General features: G+C 33.9%; 1 protein-coding gene across 1 annotated transcript in view; it reads right to left on the bottom strand.

Annotated features, from left to right (window-relative positions):
* Positions 1-5484, bottom strand: part of LOC136042343 (forkhead box protein A2-like) — a 42009-nt gene extending 36525 nt beyond the window's left edge. The window contains exons 1-2 of the mRNA XM_065727313.1: positions 5267-5484; positions 14-170 (exon numbers count right to left, since the gene is read on the bottom strand). Of these exons, the coding sequence (XP_065583385.1) occupies positions 14-170; positions 5267-5483 (374 nt within the window). The 5' untranslated portion in view covers position 5484. The remainder of the gene's footprint in view (positions 1-13; positions 171-5266) is intronic.
* Between the last annotated feature and the right edge of the window lie 14023 nt (positions 5485-19507).

Genomic DNA, 19507 nt, shown 5'->3' with positions numbered 1-19507 from the left:
AATGGTAACTTACGATATCCAACGATAGATGTCAGAGACTGTAAGAGGACCGTGTTCAGTTAGTGCTTGTTCGATCATTTCTGTGTAAGTATAAGGTGGCTTCTTTGCTGTCTCTTCAACCGCTATGGGCCTTAGTGTTTTGGAGGTATCGTCTGTTGCGTTTTCTGAAACTAGAAAACCAATAAGCTTTAGATCAATAAATTAGCCAATAATTTTTTTTTAACTAATGACAGGAAACAGGTACATATTTTAGATATGAGTTTACATTTTATGGGGATTTTCAGCATCGAAGCTGTCTCAAATAGAAAAAGATAAACTAATTTATCCAGGACTTAATAATTTAGAGTTATCTCTATTGCTTGCTTTTGTACAGTCGTGTAAAACCAAATGATAGAGAGCCGGTTCGCTAAACTTGACTTAATCCTGACTCGACCTGACTTAAACCTGACTTAATCAATTACGGATTTTTTTTCTATTGGCGTCAATTTGATGTTGAAGCGATTGTAGATAGAGTTAGTAAGAATTGGGGGGTTGGATTCCGATTTGAGAATATACTTATTTTCAGTTTTGCGATTCCAGTAGAACCAAAAGTATTATTAAAAAGGCTAAAATATTTTTGTAAGACAAAAAAAAAAAAAAAAAAAAATTAAAACCAAAATAACAACTAAAGTCTGAATGTTTATCATATGAAAAATCTTTTCAATTTTTTTCAAAAAAACTTGAACAGCATAAAAATTTAATTGAGGATTTCCCAGGCCAGGGGAGTAGAGTTAAAAACAATGTTGAATTTAGTTAAAATAGCTAACAATTACACTAATTGTTTCAAGTTTAGAAAACACTGTTTCCATCGATTTAAGGGTTTACTAGGGGGGGGGATGCCTTTAAGCCCAATTTTAGCAAATCTTTTTGTAGATTATTTAGAGACATTGACTTTAGATTCTTATTATTAAAAACTAAATTTTTGAGGAGATATATGGATGATATTTTTATTATTTGAAATTATGGGAAATCCAATATAGAAGGTTGTCTGGGGCATCTAAATATTTGAAGACTGGGTGGATGGGTTAGAGAAAACAGAAAACAAGTAATGTTTTTAGATATATGGAGTCCTAGAGATCAAAATGAATTTTCATTATACCGTAAACAAACCAATACTCGCTATTTATCTTTTAGTCAAATTATCCTATAAAAGTCAAAAGAAGATTATTATTTCTCTAGTTGATAAGGTGTTGCAACCAGCATTATCAAAATTTGTAAGTGAGGAGCCCATTTTCATTAGAAATATTAATTTAGAATGAGTATCCCGTAAAAAGATGTCGTAAACAAGAAATATTAGAATGAATAATTTAGGTGAAGCTAATATTATAGAAGGAAAAAACTGAAGAAGTTATAAAAATCAAAAAAATGTGCATAGGGGAATTAGCATAAATAGAGATGAAAGGGAATATCGATTAAATCTAATTTATAGTAGTTTAAATAAAGAACAGTTTAAAATCACTTAAGCTTATAATAATTAAGTAAAAAAAAATAAGTTGTTTTAGCTTTAAGTAAGGAGCGACATTAAAACTTAAAACGAACAGAAATTGCTTCGTATGTGAAAGGGTTGCTTCCTCATCAACACCCCACTCTTTACGCTACAGTTTAACTCTTTCTCTCATCTCTTCTTTTTAAAACAGTAAAAAACTTTAGCGTAAAGAGTGGGATGTTGATGAGGAAGCAGGAGGAAGCCTAGTTGCCCTACGATTTTTTGGTTATTTAAAAAAGCAACTAGAACTTTTAATTTGTAAAAGATAAACGTAACTTATAAATTAGCTTACGCAACGAAATTTTGTAATCTCATGATTTTAATACATATATGAGGGGTTCACCCCCTCGTCAGTACCTCGCTCTTTACATTAAAGATTAAATTTTGTCCCAATTCATTAAGAATGACCGCTGAATCACAAAAGCCGTAGAATAAATAGTTGAAATAACTAAAAATACTTTAGTGTAAAGAGCGAGGTATTAGGAGGAGGTGAGCCCCTTATATGCGTAATAATTTCTGTTCGTTTTAAGTTTTATTGCTGCTCCTTACTTCCAGTTGAAAAAACTTTTCATATTTATTTTTTTATTGTTTTTTTTTTAAATAATGCTAGAAAATCCAGCGCTCCCTTCATGGAAATTGTCTTCCCCCATGGCAAATTCCTCAATGAGAAGTTCCCCCAACATATCCCCCTCTTGTCAACCCCTCCTCCCAACCAAAAAATCTCCCTGAACCGCTCGCAACATTCTAGGACCACTGGGTCGAAAAAAACAAAAATACAAACAAACAAATAAACACGCATCCGTGATCTGCCTTCTGGCAAAAAATACAAAATTCCACATTTTTGTAGATAGGAGCTTGAAACTTCTATAATAGGGTTCTCTGATACGCTGAATCTGATGGCGTGATTTTTGTTAGGACTCAATGACTTTTAGGGGGTTTTCCCCTATTTTCTAAAATAAGGCAAATTTTATCAGGCTCGTAGCTTTTGATGGGTAAGACTAAACTTGATAAAACTTATATATTTAAAATCAGCATTAAAATATGTTCTTTTTTTATGTAGACAGTTCTTTATCATGAACTGTTTGATAAAGAAGGTAAAAACAAAGATAAAAGTAAATAAACTTTGGATTAGTCAACGTGTTTGTGCCAGATTAGTCACGCAATCAGTTTTTCTAACAAAATATATGCTTAAACTGTAGGCCTGTTAGATTCTAACCTAAGGCATAAGAAATATTTCTAAACGAAAGGACTTTCGTTTTGATATAATTCTATATCAGAAGACAATTCAGACGTAGACAGTATATTTATCAATAGTAGGTATCTTGCCTTGTTGCTTTGTTGTCAGTGCTTTCCCGCATTCGAATTTGTTTAAAACGTGAGCTTTCCTTTCGTTGTTTTTTTTTTCGCTTTTTTTTTAGTGTCTGTTGCGTTCTCTTTATGTGTTTTGATTAGGGCAGTTATTTTCCGTTGAAAATGCTTCCAGATAGGAAACCCAAATATTCGGCTTTTAATACTTTTCATGTATCAAAATGTTTTTTTAGTTTTCCTTTTTTCATCTAAAGAATTTACCTGTTTTCATTAGCTTTTCATTTTTTTTCTATATGATACATCTTTATAGATTCAAAACAAGTCCCACAGATTATCACTATTCAATAAAATAAAGACAGACCTGACAAATTCGATTTTAGTCATGCATTATGATTTGTAAATGAAAGGGGGTACCGAGTCTCAAAACCTGTCATATACCGCCTTTTAACCTTAACATACCATAAACACTGTGTATACCACAGGCTATGAACCATTATCTAAAGCGAGGAAAATGGGCTGAAATCTGTATTACCACTTTTGCTTGGGAGGGGCCTTCCTACCTTTAGGGTCCCTCCAAATTAGCATAGGGGAAGGGACGGAGAGAGTTGAGTTAAAATTTAGAATGAATTTTAGAATGTGCATTCGTGATATGGTTCTTACTTTTAAGACCTTTTTCATTAGGTTGCTAGCTTAGTATCCAAGTGCGGATAAGTCATAGAATAGTGAGCTGCTCCACACAAGAAGGAAAGGAGTCACATCCCTGGATAAGGAGCTGCCTCAAGAACTTAGCACGGAAAGATTGAAACTATAGATTTTAAAAGAAATGCCGCTTCACTCAAAACAGTATAAAGATGAGGCAGTCACTTAAAAAACTGAAATAGAGACAAAAAAACCCCTCAAAATTATTAAATTTGTCACAGACTTTCTTTTATGGTTTTGCATTCAGTTTTTACATATTTTGGAGTTGCTTAGTATCGTTTTTAATTTGATTATTAATTTTACTTTTACTACCTAAATTTTCTCTTATAATTCAGTTTTTTTTCTATGAAAAACAAGTTAGGTATGTTTTCTTGTGATAGCCACTTAAAGACAAAAACTTTGTCTCATTTACCCTACCACTGATAGGAAAAAATAAAATAAAAAAAGGGTGAAAATGAAGTAACCTTTAAATGCTTTCACTAGAAAATATAAATTTTTTATTCTAGTAGAGATTGGAGTGAAACTAGAAGACACTCAGACTTGCTAAATTTGCCGAATTGTGTATTCCTGAATAATACACAAGAACCAAATTATCTTTCTTCTTTCTTCTTCTTTTATTGTTTTCTAGTTTTCCTTTTTAGAGCTCTTTTTACTATTGACACAGAACACTCTTTTCTTTCTGTTCGTTACTGTAAACAATTTGATTCTTAAAATTTCTAATTTACGAAGATGATATGTCTTAAGGGGCTTGTTAGAAAATATAAAGCTAAATGATACTCAAGGGAAGAGAAAATGAATGCAGCAGACCACGGAACGATTAAAACCACGGAACGATTTATAAATACAATTGAGACGCTTGTTACATCATCTAATTAGGACAAGTCGTGTCCAAGGGGTAAAGAAGAGTCAATCGCCAAAACCCGATGGAAAGCAAAGATGGCTTATATGATGGGCTAGTGAAAATTATGCCAGCTAGTTGTCAATAACGATTACAAAACAAATCATTCAAAAATACACCATGCCTCGGTTATCCTGATCATTTTTATCGATAAAGTGATGTCAATAATCGGTCTCAATCATGACTTTGCAAGGTTTTCGAAAACACCATTGAATTGTGAAGACACTGACTATAAAATGAAATTTAGCGCTTAGAACCGCTACCCAGGAACAGTTCCACTAGCCGATTGGATTTAGTTTCCAAATTTAACCAATTATTGTCTTCTCGCACATAACGGCCTGGCAGCTTTCCACTAGTCGCGAGTAAAGGAAATAAGCAGTGGAAAGCAAGGCGGCTTTGCTCTACAGCTCGCAAATAAAAGACTCAACAGAATTAAAATTATTCCTCCTCTTTTGCAAAAGGGTTAGAATCAGATAATGACATACGTAGATGAGGTATATGGTCCCTTATATCTATCTGAGTAGACCCCTGTCGAAAAATTCAAACGTAACGATCGAAAATACTCTTTCTAATTCTAATCCTACCTCTCACCCCAAGGTAGGATTTCTGAATGCCTACGGAAAGGATCAAACCCTGTTCGTCCTTATCGTCACAAATAAGTGATTCAAAGTTATCAATTTCCGAACATATGCTGAAAAGTAAGGAAAGTTAAGAATAATGCGTCGCATTATATAAATTTTAGGTTTGACCAGTGAAGGCAAAAATTCCCCTTCGTCCCACTGGTTCAGTCATACAGGTGGTTCCAACCACCCAAAATTAAAATTAGCGGTAAAAACCTTTTCCTATTTCAGCATCACTTCCTATTTGTCCCGGTAAAAGTTTGTCCAACTTAAAATCGAGCAACCATAGAAGATTTCCTGCTGGGTCAATGCAGCATTCGGGTTGCTTGTTTTCTTTATTATTCTGATTTTCCAACCGATCGCACAGACTGTTTTCTCCAGTCATTCCACCGAAAAAATTTCCAGGAAATCCAAGTGTTAAGCCTAAGCTCATGTTTTCTATCACCATTTCAACTATCAAACTAAGGTCTCATTCCCTTCCCAGAGTAACTATTGAAGGAAACCATTTTCCCTTTGGCCAATAGAAAGACTTAATTTGAGGATCGATTTTCGGTGACGGTTGTTTCTGCAAATAAGGTGAGAGAAAGAAATTGCCCTATGAAATGCTGCTATTTGCTACAGTTGTATTGCGTTTTACACTGAACGTTTCAAACAGTTCGTGGTAACGAACTGTAGTAAGGAGCGATCCGGCTCAGTAGTAACCAAAACTCTAAAAAATTGAATTTTGATATAAATAGCTACATCAAAAGAATCGCATTTTAATGCTGATTTTAAATATATAAGTTTCATCAAGTTTAGTCTTAGCCATCAAAAGTTACGAGCCTGAGAAAATTTGCCTTATTTAGGAAAATAGGGGGAAACACCCCCTAAAAGTCGTAGGATCTTAACGAAAATGACACCATCAGATTCAGCGTATCAGAGAATCCTACTGTAGAAGTTTCAAGCTCCTATCTACAAAAATGTGGAATTTTGCATTTTTTGCCAGAAGACAAATCACGGGTGCGTGTTTATTTGTTTGTTTTTTTGTTTTTTTTTTCCCAGGGGTCATCGTATCGACCAAGTGGTCCTAGAATGTCGCAAGAGGGCTCATTCTAACGGAAATGAAAAGTTCTAGTGCCCTTTTTAAGTGACCAAAAAAATTGGAGGGCATCTAGGCCCCCTCCCACGCTCATTTTTTCCCAAAGTCAACGGATCAAAATTTTGAGATAGCCATTTTGTTTGGCATAGTCGAAAATCTTAATAACTATGTTTTTGGGGATGACTTACTCCCCCATAGTCCCTGGGGGAGGGGTTGCAAGTTACAAACTTCAACCAGTATTTACATATAATAATGGTTATTGGGAAGTGTACAGAGGTTTACACTTTTTTTTAAATAAAAGCCATTTTGTTTGGCATAGTCGAAAATCTTAATAACTATGTTTTTGGGGATGACTTACTCCCCCATAGTCCCTGGGGGAGGGGTTGCAAGTTACAAACTTCAACCAGTGTTTACATATAATAATGGTTATTGGGAAGTGTACAGACGTTTTCAGGGGGATTTTTTTGGTTTTGGGGGTAGGGTTGAGGGAGGGGGCTATGTGGGAGGATCTTTCCTTGGAGAAATATGCCATGGGGAAAAAAAAATTCAATGAAAAGGGCGCAGGATTTTCTAGCATTACTATAAAAAAAGCAATAAAAAAATAAACATGAAAACGTTTTTTCAAATGAAAGTAAGGAATAGCATTGAAATTTAAAACAAACAGAGATTATTACGCATATGAAGGGTTCTAAAAATACTTTAGCATAAAGAGCGAGGTATTTAGGAGGAGATAAATACCTCGCTTTTTATGCTAAAATATATTTAGTGATTTCAACTATTTATTCTACGGCCTATTTAATTCAGGGGTCATTCTAAAAGAATTGGAACAAAACTTACGATTTAGTGTAAAGAGCCAGGTATTAACGAGGGTACAAACCCCCTCGTACACATAATAAAAATATAAGAATATAAAAGTTTGTTACGTAAGTTAATTCTTAAGTTACGTATATTTTTTACTAATAAAAACGTTCGTTGAATATTAAAAGTTCTAGTAGCCTTTTTAAGTAACCGAAAAATTGGAGGGCAGCTAGGCCTCCTTCCCCACCCCTTATTTCTCAAAATCGTCTGATCAAAACTAAGAGAAAGCCATTTAGCCAAAAAAAAAAAATAATATACTAATTTCATTTCAATAATTTATGTGCGGAGAGCCAAAATCAAACATGCATTAATTCAAAAACGTTCAGAAATTAAATAAAAAAACTAGTTTTTTTAACTGAAAGTAAGGAGTGACATTAAAACTTAAAACGAACAGAAATTACTCCGTATATGAAATGGGTTGTCCCCTCCGCAGTCCCACGCTCTTTACGCTAAAGTTTTTAGTTGTTTTAAAAAGTAGAATTGTGGCAAAGAGTCAAACTTTAGCGTAAAGAGCGAGGGACTGCGGAGGGGACAACCCATTTCATATACGGAGTAATTTCTGTTCGTTTTAAGTTTTAATGTCGCTCCTTACTTTCAGTTAAAAAAACTAGTTTTTTTTATTTAATTTTTCATCAAGGCATGACAAAGACCCTCGTGTCATGACTTTCACCAGCCGCATAATCGATTTGTGTAGCTCACCAAATGAATTAAACAAATGCTAGGCGAGTATAAATGTAATCAACTAAGAACAAAACGAAACTTTCATGGCCATAACGAGCCATTTTTTTCATGGCCATAAGACAAAATAAGACTTATTAAATACTATAACTAAAAAATCGACATCTGTCAATAGCCAATCATTCAAAATTTCTAATTATGTTATCTCAAATTCAAAAAGTATAATTATAAGATTGATCTCCACTGTAACAAACACTGATCTATTTTGACTTTTCTGTTAGGATGCATAACTAGTCATTTGAAGACAGTTTATTTGAATTATATTTTCGGTATTGTCATGAAAAAAAGTTATACATATCTTTGTTCTTTTTTTGTGGGGAGGGAGGAGGCAAAACCAAAGTCACTTCTTTGGTACACGGACAAGGGCATATCCAGAATTTTATTTCAGGGACATGGGGGGTAGGCTACACAAAAACTTCAAAAAACGAATCAGAAATATGTTCATATGCATTTTGTTACGTTATATGAGTCTGAAAAAATTTGGCTGGGAGAGGGGGGTGGAGGGGAAGAGATAAAACCCCCTGACCCTCCTCGATAAAGCCGTGCATATGGATTAAAATTTGTTTCTTTGAATAAAAAGTTGGGCAGCAGCTTCACAAATCTGGAACCCATGAAATCTAAAGGTACCCAAATAGGCGATGCCGATTGCTGATTTTGGTGCCTTGGGGCCTTTCCCTCTCAATCCAAATGAAACTATATTAGAGCTGGGAAATAATTTAATTGTTACAGTTTTTAACGAGAACATGTAGCTCCTTTTTTGCAGTGGAAAATTATCTTCCTCTCTGTTTTCTTGAACAGATGTTGTAGTGTATAAGAAGAAACTAGCTACTATTTCAACTTTAGATGGCTCTAGATCCCCAAATTAGCCAAGTGCTATCCTGATTTTAGATCTCGTTAAATAAAAAAACAAAACAGGTTTTTTTTAACTGCGAGTAAGTAGCGACATTAAAACTTAAATGGAACAGAAATTATGCCGTATATGAAAGAGTTTGTTCCCTCCTCAACGTCTCACTCTTTACGCTAAAGTTTGACTCTTTGTCACAACTCTAGTTTCTAAAACAATAAAAAAGAAACTGGGGGTGTTTTTTATTTTCTAAAATAAGGCAAATTTTCTCAGGCTGGTTACTTTTGATGGGTAAGATTAAACTTGATGAAACTTATATATTTACAATCAGCATTAAAATGCGATTCTTTTGATGTAACTGTTGATATCAACATTCCGTTTTTTAAAGCTTTGATTAGTGTTGAGCCGTGTCGCTTCTCACTACAGTTCGTTACCACGAACTGTTTGAAAGACCAAGAGCTAAGAGCTCATATTTCACTTGTGACGAAGCCAGAACAGCCAAGAGCCAAGAGCTCATATGGTAAGAGGTCTTACAAAATTCTAAGAATCATTAGATTGACTTAAAAGGAAAATCAGAGGCTTACTGCCGGTTGGGATTTAAAATAAGAGCTCTGAGTCACGATGTCCTTCTAAATATCAAAATTCATTAATATCTGAACACCCACTCATATGTTATAATACCTCATTTTTCTAATTTTTCCTCTTCCTTCAGCCCCCCCCCCCAGATGGTCAAATCAGGGAAAACGAATTTATCAAGTCAATTTGTGCTGCTCCCTGAAACGCCTACCAATTTTCTTCGTCCTAGCATGTCCAGAAGCACCAAACTCACCAAAGCACTGAACCCCACCTCCTACCTCCCCCAAAGAGAGTGAATCCAGTTCGATTACATCAATCACGCATCTACGACATTTGCTTATTCTACCCACCAAGCATCATCCCGATTCCTCCACTTTAAGCGTTTTCCAAGAATTCTGTTTCCCCCTTTAATCCCCATGTCCTCGGATCCGATTTGAATCAAAAATGGAGCATCTGAGACATAAGATCCTTCTATATATCAAAGATCCGATCACCTATTTGTAAGATAAAGATACCCCAATTTTCAAATTTTCTAAGAATTCTGGTTTCCCCCTCCAACTCCTCCCAATGTCACAGGATCTGGTCGGAATTTGAAAATGAAAGCTCTAAAGCCCAAGATCCTTCTAAATATCAAATTTCATTTAAGATCTGATCACCCGTTCGTAAGTTACAAATGTCTCATTTTTTTAAAAACATTTCGAATTATTCCCTCCCCCCTACCCCACCAAAGAGAACAGATCCAGTCCGGTTATGTCAGTCACATATCTTGGAATGGTTTTTATTCTTTTCACCCAGTTTCATCCTGGTCTCTCCGCTTTATAAACAGATCTGAGTTACGAGGTCCTTCTAAATATGAAGTTTCATGAAGATCCGATCACCCCTTCGTAAGTTAAAAATACGTCATTTTTTCTAGTTGTTCAGATTTAACCCTCCCCCCCCCCCAACTTCCCCAAATAGAGTGGATCCGTTCCATTTATGTCAATCACGTATCTAGGACTTCTGCTTATTTTTTCCACAAAGTTTCATCCCGATCCCTCGAATCTAACCATTTTCCAAGATTTTTGGTCTCCCCAAAATCCCCCCAACGTCACCATATGTGGTCGGAATTTAAAATAAAAGCTTTGAGACACGATATTCTTCTAAATATCAAATTTCAGTGAGATCCAATCACCCGTCCGTAAGTTAAAAATGCCTCAAGCTTTCGAATTTTTCAGAATTGACATCCACCTCAACTTCCCAAAACAGAGCAGATCCGTTCTGGTTATATCAATCATGTATCCAGGACTTCTGCTTCTTTTTCCCACCAAGTTTCATCCCGATCCCTCCACTGTAAGCGTTTTCTAATATTTTAGTTTCATCCCGATCCCTCGAATCCAAGCGTTTTTCAAGATTTTAGGTCCCCCCCAAAGCCCCCCCAACGTCACCAGATCAGGTCGGGATTTAAAATAAGAGCTTTGAGACACGATATTCTTTTAAATATCAAATTTCAGTGAGATCCAATCACCCGTTCGTAAGTTAAAATGCCTCAAGCTTTCGAATTTTTCAGAAATAACACCCACCTCAACTTCACAAAACAGATCAAATCCGTTCTGGTTATATCAATCACGTATCCAGGACTTCTGCTTCTTTTTCCCACCAAGTTTCATCCCGATCCCTCCACTGTAAGCGTTTTCCAAGATTTTAGGTTCCCCCCTCCATCTCCTCCAATGTCATTGGATCTGGTCAGGATTTGAAATATGAGCTCTAAGACACGATATCCTTTCAAACATTAAATTTCATTAAGATCCCATCACCCGTTCGTAAGTTAAAAATACTTCATTTTCCTATTTTACCGAATTAACCGGCCTCCACTCCCCCTCCCCCAGATGGTCAAATCGGGAAATCAAATTTGATTGTCCTAGCTTACCTGGAAGTGCCTAAAGTGGCAAAACCGGGACAGACCGACAGACCGATTGAATTTGCGATTGCTATATGTCACTTGGTTAATACCAAGTGCCATCAAAATCAGCCCGGGTTCTGAGGACGCGTTTTTGATAAAAATCGTTTGTGTAATACAGATGTAATGTGGCTTTTCCATGTACCAAATATTAGGTGGTAACGAACTGTACGGAAGGAGCGACTCGACTTAATAATAACAAAATCCCTGAAAATTAGTTTTGATAGCAACGTTAAGGTAAATTCATTGATTTTTGTGGTAATTCCAAACATTTAAAATTTTCCATCTTTTAAGTCACCCATCGAAAGCTGGGAGACCTAGAAAATTGGGCCGATTTTCGAAGAAGAAGGAAAATACCCTAAAGGGCAGTTTGTCTTGATGAAATTAAACCATAAAATTCATCATATCAGAGAACGCTAATCTAAGAGTCTCCTACATAGTTCCTACATAGAAAAGTTTCGAGTTTTGTATTCTTTTTTTTTAAGACAATATATGACGGATGCGCGATTATTTGTTTTATTTTTTCCCTGATTTGACCATCTGGGGAAGGGGCTGAAAGAAGAGGAAAAATTAGAAAAATGAGGTATTATAACATATGAGTGGATGTTCAGATCTTAATGAATTTTCATATTCAGAAGGATATCGTGACTCAGAGCTTTTATTTTAAATCCCAACCGGCAGTAAGCCTCTGATTTTCCTTTTAGGTCAATCTAATCTTTCTTAGAATTTTGTAAGACCTCTTACCATATGAGCTCTTGGCTCTTGGCTGTTCTGGCTTTGTCACAAGTGAAATATGAGCTCTTAGCTCTTGGTCTTTCAAACAGTTCGTGGTAACGAACTGTAGTGAGGAGCGACCCGGCTCAACAGTAGCCAAAGCTCTAAAAAAACGGAATGTCGATATCAACAGTTACATCAAAAGAATCGCATTTTAATGCTGATTTCAAATATATAAGTTTTATCAAGTTTAGTTTTACCCATCAAAAGCAACCAGCCTGAGAAAATTTGCCTTATTTTAGAGAATAGGAAATACCCCCAGTTTTTTTTTATTGTTTTAAAAAGTAGAGTTGTGACAAAGAGTCAAACTTTAGCGTAAAGAGCGAGACATTGAGGAGGGGACAAACCCTTTCATATACGGAATAATTTCTGTTCGTTTTAAGTTTTAATGTCGCTACTTACTCGCAGTTAAAAACACTTGTTTTGTTTTTTTATTTCACGAGATCTAAAATCAGGATAGCACTTGACTAATTTTGGGATCTAGAGAACTAGTAGAAATAGTAGCCATCTAAAGTTAAAATAGTAGCTGGTTACTTCTTATACACTTATGATTACTGATAAATTACATGAAAATCACATAAATTCAAGAAGGCAATTACAACGATTGGATTAATCTTGAAGCAACGCATTAAGTTTAGAAGTAAGCAATTAAGCTTTGTTTTCCCCGAATAAGCCAAATTTCATTGCTAATTTCGATTCTGGGATAAATGATGAACTTTTGAAAGGAATCAATGAGAACTATGATCTCTATTTTAAAGAGTCTAGTTTTTATTTAGTCAATTATCAATACTGAGTAGTGGTAATTGACAAATTAGGAATACTTAATCAAAGATACGGAGGAAGGATGAATGGTGTGAGATTTGGTGAATTAGAAAAAATCACAATTTTAAGAAATGTACAGAAGAAGGTTAAAAAGCTATTAAAAATAACTTTGATGTTATTCAACCTCTGAAAGGAGCTGGGATTTCAATGAATTTAAATGATGGGATTGAGAAATTGTATAGTTTTCTAGATAGTAGAACTCCTGGAAATGCATCTGATGAAGTGAGAAATGAAGCTATTAATCTGTTCCATTCATTATTCAAAAATAATATTATTAAGGAAAATGACTATAAAACTATTTACAACAACTATCTCATAATTTGAATTGTATGAAGAAAAATACTTGTCTAATCGATGGTTTTGATTATTATTAATGGTAGCAAAAGCGAAATCAAACAGTCTTGTACAAGCAACCCGATGACGTTAGATGGAAAAACTGATTATGAAATAGCTTTAGCTCAATGTATACTATGGTACTCATGGTATAATATTAGTGATCAATTTAAAAACAATACGTTTGAATACAGAAAAAAATAAGGATGAATGGGTTAACGTTGTTATACCCAATAGGCTGTATGATGAAAAAGGTTTAAATTATTTCTTAACTCGCTATTTCAATTCATCCCTAGACCGATGCCTAATCAGTATATCGTCCAATCTAGAAAAAATGAAATTTGATATTATTTTGAGAGATAATTATAAATTTCGGTCTAATAGTACCTTATGCTTTATTTTGGGATTTGAAAATAAAGCTGAACTATGTAGTAAATATAGTGAAGGTACTCAAGTTCCTAATGTTACAAGAAAAGAAAATATATATTCACTGCTCCTTAGTGAATAGTTCAATTTTGACTGGGAATACATCCTCTGATGTGATCTGGAGTTTTGCTCGAAAAACAGAATCTAAAATGCTACTGTGTTAGGTTCTTATAGAATGGCAATATCTTCCAATTAATCGAAACGAATATATCGATGAGCTAACAATTACTATAACTGATCAATTAGATGGATTAATTAATCTGAAAGGAGAAAATATTGAATCCATTTGGATTTGAGAAAAGTTTAATGAAATTATTAAATAAAACTTATCTATAATAAATGTTGATCAATAAAAAACATTTATTGTATGCAACACAGTATGGTTGTGGCATTGGCATTTTCTCAAAAAAATATCGTCAATTCTCATTTATTCAAGACGTCCATAAGAAATATAAAAGATGATAGTAGTTCTATGTATAACACTATGGTTAAACCTTGACTGGAATCATTTAAAAATAGAGCGATTGAATATGAAAAAGATTGGATAGATTATAATCAAAGAGAGCTAAATGACGCGAGATCTCTAAAAGGTATAGTTTCGAATAATAAGAGATATTTCAATAAACATCTTGATGAGCAGAGGACAGGCTTATTGGATACAATAATTTTAGGCAAGAAACTTAAACTACATCCCCAGTTATGTTCTTGTTGACACCCTTAGTGACAGTCAAAGATCCGCCTTAATTTTTTTCTGTATATAAATCAAGTTGTATCAAGAATAAGTTGTTCCTCCTTATTAGGAAATATTTGAAACCCTATTATTGATGATTCTACAACCAAATATGAACATACAGAAATAAGAGAAAACAATGTGAATATATCTCAACAGTTAAATTATAATTTCATTTTAAAAGATGTGTAATCTAGGATTCTTCCAAGTGGTAGTTACATTTATGCAAAAGTGGAAACAACACAATTCGATAGATCCAATAGGTGAAATAATAATGAAGCTACTTTAACAATAATAGATTTAATCTGTTTAGAAATGCTGAATATTTTATCAATGGAAAACGTGTTGAAAGTATTGATTATGTAGGTATAACGACTACTGTTGAAAATTTATTAGAATTTTCAGATGACTATAGTCGAATCGCAGCTACTAATATGTTTTTGTATGAAGGTAAAACCCAATCCAATCATTCCTTTAAAGCAGAAAATGAGTTTTAAAGCACTTTTACACTTCCAAATCATGTGGTGGTGGAACATTTATAATAGAACGAAATAACGTTTTTACAAGTGGTTTATTTAAAAGTTGTAATAAAATCAAAGAAAGTAGCGTGGTTAGTATGTATCTACTATTATCACGATTATTGGAATTTGTCAAAATATTAATAGTGTTTTTAGAGGTGTTGCACATCAAACTATATGATAAAGAAGCATTTTTTTTCAATATGATTATAAAAACTGGAGTTCAAAATTTTAAAGTAGATGTAATGTATTTATCATGGGTGTTACCAGTATTACATCCCAGTTTACCCAGAGTAACTCAGTTAAAAGTCGGATTAACGAAGAAGGCGGAACATTTAAAAGCTGGATTAAAAGCTGGAAAAAGCGGCTCACTTGAATTAAAAGGGGAAGCGTGTAATGCGTATAAAAGTGATAATAAACGGATAAAGAATTAATATGGAGGGTAGTCACTGAACACTATAATAGATCTAAAATTGTTGTTGTGTTGCAGAATCTGAAAAAGATAACATTTATACACAAATAATATTGAATTTGACCATATGAACTTTAAAGAATTGAAGTGAGAGTAAATGGATATAAATATCCACAAGAAGATTTGAACGTTATTTCAGTAATGTTAATGAAGACCATTTTTACGGTAATCAACGATTTTTGAAGTTAGGATATAAACGTGAAATTTTAATAGTGGAACAATTGTAAGTTACAATGGTTTTAAAATAGTATATCCTTTAAATAGCTTCGTAGACCAAACTGCCTTTCCATGAAGAAAATATAACAGTTCAAAATATGATTAAAACCTTTTAATCGACAGTGAAACAAATATAAAATTTATAACTGATCATCTCTAACACTGCACATGTATCCGAAATATTCAGTTAAAGATTTAATATTTGTTCAACGGTCTATTAAAATGTTTCATCCTTATTTTCAACTGTTACATTTTAGTATAAGCTTTATTTTTTTTTTTTTTAAAGTGTGAATCCAATATTTACCGAAGTGAATCAACTGCAGATATAGAAATTAAACTTTTATTAGATCAAGTAACTGCTAATACATATAAAATTTACTGCGTTATATTATCAGTAAGAAAAGCAATAATGGAAGTCATTGATAGTATATTGTATGTTAATATACAAATATTTTCGATTTGGAAATTTGCTGTATAGAATTATTTACTAATATATCCTAATGGTTTTCTTAATCCTAAACACTTTTTTCATGAGTTTCAGTTTGGTTTTAGGGCGAAGCACTCGACTGAGCATGTATGTGCAACTCTTGAATTATTTAAGTTCATCCCTTGACTCTAGTTCGATACCTGGTGCTCTTTTAATTGATGTTCGAAAAGCGTTTGGCTCATTAACACACAATATTCTTCTTTTGAAACTATTCTTTATTGGTATAAGAGGATATGCTTATTCATTGTGTCTACCATATTTATCTAGTCGAGTCATCTCAATTGATTAGCACTTTTTTAACCCTCCTGGAATAGAGTTTGGTGTTCCACAAGAATCTGTCATTGGGTCTATACTCTTTTTAATCTACGACAATGACCTTGTTAGTGCGGTAAAAATTTAAATCCTACCATTTGCTGTGATCTTTGTCAACCAGCATTCGACACTAGTTTTGACAAGAGTTTGTCCTTACAGGATACACTTATTGCTTTTGCTGATGACAGTACTCTTGGCACAACTGGTAGAACTGAGTCTGATCTTCGTTCAAGGATGATAGCCCTTTTTGAAAGAGTTATCTAGTGGTTTGAGGTGTTATATTGCCTTGAATGTCAGAGAGTTATTTTTTCTCATTTTCTCCAGAGTCTCTATGGCTTGCCCTGACTTAAATAAAATGCACATATTAAGAGGTTCTCTAAATAGACCAAAAGATCGTCACGTTCGATTCCTAGGCATTTTGCTTGACGAAAATCTTTCCTTCAAGTATCATATTGACCTGATTAAAATGAAAGTCTCCGGGATTCTTGGAATCCTTAGAAAGCCCAAATACATATTTCCAGGGTCGATCTTAGAATCTTCTTTTGCAGCCTAGTTCATTTTTATATTTCATATTGTTCGGTTATTTGGATGTCAACTTTTCCCTCGTCTGTGAAGCCGCTTTCAAAACTTTATGAGAAAGCAAGGACTCTTATTGAGAAAACTAACCAATCTTCATTTGAACCCTTGCTTGATTCAAAATATCTCTATTTTCATTTTTGGGGATTATTAATGTGGGCGACTCAATTTTGTTTTGAATTTTGTTTATATTTTTGTGTTGGTATTTTTTCCCCCTATTCTTTCCTGGCTATGGAGACTTATGGGGGAGATTGTCTTGAAATAATTCTTTGTTTTTGAATTAATTGTTAAATAAACAACTCAGAACTCAACTCAGAACTCATAACTCAATAAATGGAGAAACTTTTAAGCGAAATGAAAATGGAAAAAAAGTATAATCGAACAACTAGGAAAGAAGATTTAGACATTGGAATGGAATATACGATTAAAGAAATGAAATGTATTACAACTAAATATGGAAAGAAACTCGTTATTACTATTGATTTTAAAGCTGAAATAGTTGATCTATTTGCAACTAAGCGATTTGATTCTAAAGCAGCTGATCTTCAAAAGAAATTAACAAAATTAGATAAATATATGATTTTAAAGGTTAGAAAAGAAAAAAACAAAGAAAAAATAAATTATTTAGATACTGATGTCGAACTGTCCACTAAATATTAAATTATTAAATTTTATCGGTATTATATGAAATATGGAATATAATTAAACTCTTATTTCAAAAGACACGTTTTGATCTTAAAGCTCATGATACGAAATTTTAAAAATGCCAGGACTTTAATTTAGAATGGTGCAAATTCAATTGGAAAAGGGGTACATTGATAGGGTCATCTAGGTGGGGCTTAAAACTATTGTTTACATTATGAAAAAGTATAAAAATGAGACAAAATTTGATTTTCAAGGACATGTTTTCATGTTGAATGCAGGAATGAAAAATGTTGAAAATGTGCAGTATTTGATGTTAAAATGATATTAAATTGACTGAAAATGATGTATATTGAATGGATGAGTTAATTGGTCCAGAATCAGTGTTTCCTTTACTGCTGTTGGGTAAAGAAAAGATTGATCAGATAGGCAGCTTCACTTGCCTTGATAGCATTGTTAGTAAAGATGGTACGAGCAGTGAAGATGTTGAAAGTAGAATAGAACAGGCTCTGGTGGTTTTTTTCACAGTTCAAAAAAGTTTGGAAGAATAGGAAGATAAGTCTGCAAACCAAGATTAGAACATTGGAAGGTCCAATGATGATTGTGGTTGAATATGGCTCTGAAGCATGGGCGCTCCGAAAAGCGGATGAAGATATAAGATAATGTTTTCTAGATAAATTGCCTACGGATTATCCCGGGTACCCGACTGACTGACCGTATTTCAAACAGTAGATTGTACGAAAAGTACGGTTCAATCCCTCTTTCTAGGGCTATAATGAATTAAAGGTTGAGATGTCTAGGGCACGTTCTGCGGATGAAAGGATGACAGACTGCCGAAAATTGTCCTTTTCGGCCAATCTTCTAGGGCTATACGGAAAGCAGGTCATCCTTGTCTAGAGTGGGAGGATGTCATAAAGAAGCATTTAAAGGAAATGGGAATTTTCTGGGAGGGTGTAAAGAGCTTTGAATAGATTCGGATTGAAGAGCAGCGTGCGTAGCTGTTTTGGCCTCAGGCGGCTTGGTGCTGCGGTGAGTTGTTAGTATTAGTAGTAGTAGCAGTACTATCACTGAAAAGAAAATGAAACTAATCTAAAGCAACGGAGTTTATTTGACAATTATTAAAATTATTGAGATGTTAATTATCAACTTACTAGATACAAAAAGAAATTCCTTAGTGTTAGAACCTCAGATCGTTAGGTTATTTTGGAAAGAGGGGGATATAAAAGATTTTGAAAAGTTAAACTCTGCTGATAAAATCACAGAGCATAGCGAGGACTGAAAAGTCCCTAATTTGCCTTAGGCCTTTTTCAAGGAGCATTGGCAATGAAGAAAAGTTCAATCAATGCTACACCGACAACGGTTACCGCTGCTGCAATTGTTAGTTTTATTCATATTAGAAAATAGTTATTTATTTCTCGGGAATAATAATTCAAAAAATTTGGGAGCTTGCTTTCGGAGTATGTGACTTATAACAATATAATTAGTTTAGAAGCCACCTCCAATATAAACAGGACTTTAAAAAACCATTAACCTTCTTTGCATAACATAGCAAGCAGTCAAAAAATAGTGTTTCAGCTTGATAAGACTCCTCCCGTCACAAAAAATTCAGAAGGGAAATTTTTCAGAAAGTTAGATCTACATTTCACCCTCACTACGAAAAGATTATGTGCATACTTCTATAATACAAAACGCATAGACGGCATTTAAGGACTCTCATTTTGCCAAAAGCCAAGCATTTCTGGAGTCTTCCAGAAAATTGACTCATGACATGTCTCCAGTATATACCGTATGCAAAAAAAATCGTCATTTATTACTCAGAAATATAAATGGTTAAATCCCTTTAAGCGAAACTTTTTTTGAACGATTTCTGAAAGAAGCGAAATAGTTGGCAAACTTTTTCCTTGTAAATCGGAATTGAAAGGAAAAGATACACAATTTTTTTTAGTTTCTTACACTCAGCTGGAATCCGTGTTTTATTATTCTATAAAAAAATCGCAAAGCCGTTATATGTCAGAAGTATAAAACTATGTATTTATGCTTGTTGCAAAAATGCACAAACAGACGACCGTGGTCTGAAATTATGGGATATAATCAAAATAGAAAACATTATTCAATGAAT

Source organism: Artemia franciscana, chromosome 2 (assembly GCF_032884065.1).
Source record: "Artemia franciscana chromosome 2, ASM3288406v1, whole genome shotgun sequence".
NCBI classification, from domain to species: domain Eukaryota; kingdom Metazoa; phylum Arthropoda; class Branchiopoda; order Anostraca; family Artemiidae; genus Artemia; species Artemia franciscana.
The sequence above is the reverse complement of the archived record's forward strand: the minus strand, read 5'-3'. Positions and strand labels throughout refer to the sequence as shown.